At 51.7% G+C, this 5454-nt stretch overlaps 1 protein-coding gene across 1 annotated transcript in view; it reads right to left on the reverse strand.

Annotated features, from left to right (window-relative positions):
- LOC108572513 (filaggrin-like) overlaps positions 1–5454 on the reverse strand; it is a 23777-nt gene that overhangs the window by 11374 nt on the left and 6949 nt on the right. The window contains exons 2-3 of the mRNA XM_017934768.1: positions 1421–1817; positions 57–1304 (exon numbers count right to left, since the gene is read on the reverse strand). Of these exons, the coding sequence (XP_017790257.1) occupies positions 57–1304; positions 1421–1817 (1645 nt within the window). The remainder of the gene's footprint in view (positions 1–56; positions 1305–1420; positions 1818–5454) is intronic.

The following is a 5454-nucleotide window of genomic DNA, read 5'->3' on the forward strand; positions in this document are numbered from 1 at the left end:
TCCCTCCGTGTATCGTTCGCCGAGAATTATCATGAGAACAAAACTGAACCACTAACTTGGAAAGCGCTGCACTGGGCGAATGAGTAGTCGGCGAACCCGTCTCGTGTTCCTGATGGTGATGAGGCGTCCCAGCCGTGTGATGAGCGTAAATCGAATCCATGTAAAGCTGATCGGAGACGCGGTCGCCGGCATCCTGGCTGATGCCGTGGTTCGCCTGCACCGCGGACGGTGGCTGCATAGCTGTCAAATGCGCGTACGACTGTCTGCCCTGATCGCTGGGACTGTATCCTCCGTCCGCTTGCCCTGGTCGGTGCGGCGACGAGAGTCCTTGCTCGTCGTGCGGGCTGCGACTGGAACCCGGTGAACTACCGGTTCGCAAATTCGGAGATCCACCGCCACCGCTGTTCTCCGTACCGCCGCCGCCACTACCTCCGGCTCCACCTCCGCCACCACCGTTCCCGCTGCTACTTCCACCGCCCCTTATCTGATGCTGAAGATACGCCTCGTCCGGCAATACCTCCTCTAAATGGTGATGATGATGATGATGGTAAGAGTGATGATGATGATTCTCGCTAGTCCCGACGTCGTTACTGGCGGGACTACTGGTGCCGGCGGTACCGAGGTTTGGAAACAACATACCAAGAGGAAAATCTCCACGGGCTCCCCTCATGATTCCACTCACTCTATCCACGTCTTCGTCCACTTCTTGATGCGACTGTGTTTGCGATTGTGCTCCTCGCTCGTCCAACTGACGATGACTCGACGAAGAAGAAAGCACGCTATGCTGAGACGCGTCCGACTGTAAATGATGGTGATGGTGGTGGTGGTGCGGCTGCTGCTGCTGTTGTTGATGATGATCGTGGTGGTGGTGCTGCTGCTGCGTCTGCTGCTGCTGCTGCTGCTGCTGTTGCTGCTGGCGATGATGGAGGTGGTGGAGAGGGTGGTGGTGGAGGTGATGGTGGTGGTTGTGATGATCGGTCGCAGTTGGCGAGAGCGCTTCAGTACCGTAACGATGCATCGTAGAGCGAAGCGCGTGACTGTCGGCCCGATTTTCCTCCGGCAACGCGGAGACCTCGCTCGTCGGTCCGTTACCCCCACCACCCTCGGGAACCGATACTACTCTCGCCCCCAACTGAACGTATTCGGGCCGCTGCTGCTGCTGGTGTCCGTGGCGGTGGTGGTGGTGCTGCTGGTGGGGCGGTTGTGAAACCTGTTGCTCTTGTTGTTGCTGTTCCTCTTGCTCGGTCGTATCGCTGCCTGGATCACCGCCCCCGTAGCCGCTCGAATTCTCCTCCATGTAACACCTTGACAACAATTAACGCCTGCGATAATTAACGCCGTGAATTTTCAAAAGCTTTTTCCACAAATTTTCCCCAATTCTATTCGCGTGTGTACGCTATTTATCGGTGTACACTCTTACCTTGCCCGAAAAACAGGTTCGTCGTCTATTCGCTCGTAGCTGAGCGAGTTCAATCCGTAGTCGGCGCTGCCGTCGTTTTCCTGGTCCGCTGAAACGGGCATCGTTACCGCTTCCACGCTGCTCGCCTCCACGACCGCGCCATTTTCAATTTCCTGCTGTCCCGCCTCCAGCACGCCCACGACGTCCCCGCCTTCTTCGCCTCCACGCTTTCCGTAGGCTAGCTGCTGCTGCCGTTGCTGTTGCTCGAGTTGTTGTTGCCGTCGTTGAAAAAGCTCCGCGGCCTCTCCGCTCACCCTCTTCTTGCTCCTTCCCTCCTCGTTCTCACCTTCGACACTCTCTCCAACGACCTCCATGGCCCTCGCCGCCGCGTTCTCTTCATCCACGTAATCGGCTAACTCTGCGAACAATCACGTCCAATCGATTCGTTTATTCAAACTGGACAAAACCGCGGCAATTCCTCCGATCGATCCAACAATAACCGCGGTTTTTCGAAAAAAAAAAAACTCCTGCCGTGGGAATCGGGGACTTTTGGAAACGTTGGATCGATTAGATCCAAAGTATCGCCCTCGACGCGTTACGACGACACGAGCAAACTGTTGCTAGCCGGTATGTTATAAAAATAACCGGTCATCGTCGTTATCTATCGCTCGTTAGCAATCGTGCGCACTCGCGTGTACATATTCTCCTCGTTCACGGTCTCGCGTTTGTGCCTCGCGTCGCGTACCGTTCCCGTTCTCGTTCTCGTTCGCCTTCCCAATTTCCAACTCGAGAACCGAGCAAAACTAACCTATTTAGTTAGGCGACCGATAGTCACAAAGTGGCAGTTTCTTCGATCTGCCAATTATCAAAAATCTACATACTATACGTATCGCGCTTTTCATTTCTACCACTTTCTATGCCAGCTGTTCGTTCTCTTCCAATCGGGTCGCATCTTATCGACGCATCTCCTTATCGAACAACGCTGCTCGTTCCACTGCAAAAACGTAGAAAGATGGAAGTCGTAGCGGCGGTCGTAGCCACGGCTGAAAACTAAAAAAAGGCGACGGCGGGGTGGGAAAAATAGGTAATTTTTGACGATAGAAGAGATGACAGCTAAACATCTGCGTATCGGCGATGCTCGTAGACAGAGACGATTGGCCCAAACGATATCTTTCCCCCAAAGACACTGTATCAGACGTTTAACATTCAACCGACCTTATTGACGTTACCTAATCGAATTGGAAAGGTCAGGCTCGCTGTATTATCTGACCGTTCGCTCCGTGGCGAATTCTATAAAAAAACATATTTTTCGTCCGAAGTAAATTCCGACTGCGAATCCTCCCTGCCGTGTAAACACGACGCAGCCGCGTGTGCTTTCGCCAGCTAGTAGACAATAGGTACTTGGTACGTGTATGCGTAAATTGAACGTCGCGAGACGACACGGTTCGATCGACCGTGTGTCGTCTTATCGAAACCGAGGCACCATTGTTGCGAATCGAATCAAGTCTAATCGAGCGGAGTGAGGGCGCGGCGCGGCGCGGCGCGGTGCAAAGTCGCGGAGACGTAGGAGCCACGACCCCGATTAATCACTCTCGGCCAAGAAAATACGCGGCACGCCGCGCCGCGCCGCGCCGAGAAACCTCTTTCTCGCTCGCGTTGCGAAACCGACTCCGTACCATCGGACTCGAACCTATTCCTGACCTTTCTCCCTCTCCCCCCTAACTCGGCTACACATTCGTTTCGATTCAGCGTCGTTGTTATCGGACCCGTAACAACCATTCCAAAAATTATACCAAAAATATTTCACTTTGCCTCAGTTTTACCGCTTCTCGCTCTTTCTCTCCCCCGCCCCTCTCTCAGCCTCTATCCGGCTGTATTTACAGATAGAAAGAAAGCAGCCGAGTAAAATCTCGGCGACGATATTTGAATCAGCAAACCGATCGTGGCTCGCTGCGATTCTCACAATGCCGTCAGCCAAAGAAACGAGGTTAACGGTCTCCATAGAAGCGGTAGCGAGAACAGAGATTCCGACTCGTTGGTCGAGCGGAAGACGTTTTGTACAACAGGGTCAGAGGTTACTCTTATCTTCTTGGCCCCATAAAAACGCTCACTGTTATCCGCAACGTAAGCGGCCAAGACGGCGTACATCGATGCGTTTTACGACGAGATTTTCAAAGATTGAATAGTCCCTTTATCTCGACCCCCTTCTCCTTCTTCTTATTCTCATGTTCTCTCTCTTTAGCAGCTTTTTCTTACTCCGTCTCCTGTTTCAACTATCCTTTTGTTCACGATTCTTCGCCGAACATTTCGGTTCGAGTCTCCTTACGTCGGGAGACGTAAAAGATTCGAGCGAAAGAAGAGGGAAGAAGGGTAACGATCCGATCGGTCCTTGTAAAAGCATGTTTAAACGGTGCACACCGCGAAAGAACAGCCACGCCATTGTAGGATGAGTAAATGTCCCTTACGAAGAAATCGAATCGCCTACCTCGCAGCGAATAGCTTCTCTCTCTCTCTCTCTCTCTCTCTCTCTCTCTCTCTTTCTACGTGATAAGAGAGAGAGACCAACCAGGTGGTTGGACGCGAAACGGCAGAACACTGTAGACGAGAAGAACGCTACTCGATCACCCACCGACCGACCGTGAGAGTCGTAACGGAAGGAGTATAACAGCGTGTAGCACGCCAAATTACCTCTGCGGACCGATAGAAAGCGATAATTCCGATAAGAGCCGATACGAGCTGGCACGCGACCCCGCGGCACACGAGCATTTGTTTTCCTAAACTTTGTTTCATCTTGGTGGCTACTCGATCTCGTACGCTCTAGGAATAAGATTAGGACCAACGGAATATACCGGGTGAGAGTACACGTGTAGGTACTTACCTATATGTGCATGTACGAAGACGCGAGAGGTACGGAGGCGGTCGGTAACCCTCGTTTATCTCAATGGCTCTTCGTTTCTTTATCTCGAACGTGGTTAAAAAGCAAGCTTCTAGATCGCTACTCGTCGTCCCATTTAATCCGCGTCGATCGGTGTAAAATTTTACGGGACCGTATAAAAGATGGTTGGGCTTTATCGTAAAAGATTCACCAACTGACGTATGTATGTATATGTACATGAATTCAACTAACGTACGAGTAAATACGTTATCCGCTTGCGGGATAGAAAGCAAGACGGGATAGAAAGGAAGGAAGGAAAGAAAAGCAAATATCCAAGCGGGCTGCTTACCTCTCGGAGGAGAAAAAAAAAGAATAGAAAAGAAACGTAGCCCGCCGCGGTTGGATCATTAGCAACGCCTCGAAGAAGGAAACAATGCCTCGCCTCGGTCTTTCGAGTAGGTGCACAGGGGAGGAGTGGGGAAGGATATATGTACGTACCACGAGCCATAAACCGTAACCGGAAACGGACCTACGACCACACGACGACGCGTCATCGAAAACATAGAGCGTGATGTGTATTCGCCATTTCCCTATTGCCGGATCAGCGTGGAGGATCGTCTCGATGAAAGAAGGGTGGCGCGATCGAGGGAACGGTCGAGAGTGCCGGGAGTGTCGGGAGTGTCTGTCGAGAATGTCGAGCGACCAAGCCAAATCCACTCGACTCTATTCCGACGACTACGAGAATATTAGGTGTCGGGTTTCCCTCGTGTTTTTTACCAAACACGGTCAAGCACGGTTTTCTATCCCCGGTCTCGGATTCGTTTGGGCCCATTAACTTTCCTCCCCGAGAAAGGAAAAACGGGCCATGAATCTTAAGAGCTGCCAATTATCGACCCTTTAGCAAAGTACACGCGAGAAACAATACTCGTCCCCTTCGGACGCTAGAACGCGACACCGTTCTCTCGTGGTTCGCAACCACCTTTCGACGGAATTACACGTACATACGTCACAGAGAAACAACCAACTTTGCATTATGCCTACCTATTATGCCTACATATGTACATAAGTATGTAGAAGAACAGGTTCTCTTCCCCGTGTACTTTCCCTGAGGAAAGGAAATGTCTTGGGTCGACATTCAACTTCGAAATCGACTGCATACATGCTCTGTCCAAGTCGAGCC

Source organism: Habropoda laboriosa, unplaced genomic scaffold (genome assembly GCF_001263275.1).
Source record: "Habropoda laboriosa isolate 0110345459 unplaced genomic scaffold, ASM126327v1 scaffold34, whole genome shotgun sequence".
Classification (NCBI taxonomy): Eukaryota; Metazoa; Arthropoda; class Insecta; order Hymenoptera; family Apidae; genus Habropoda; species Habropoda laboriosa.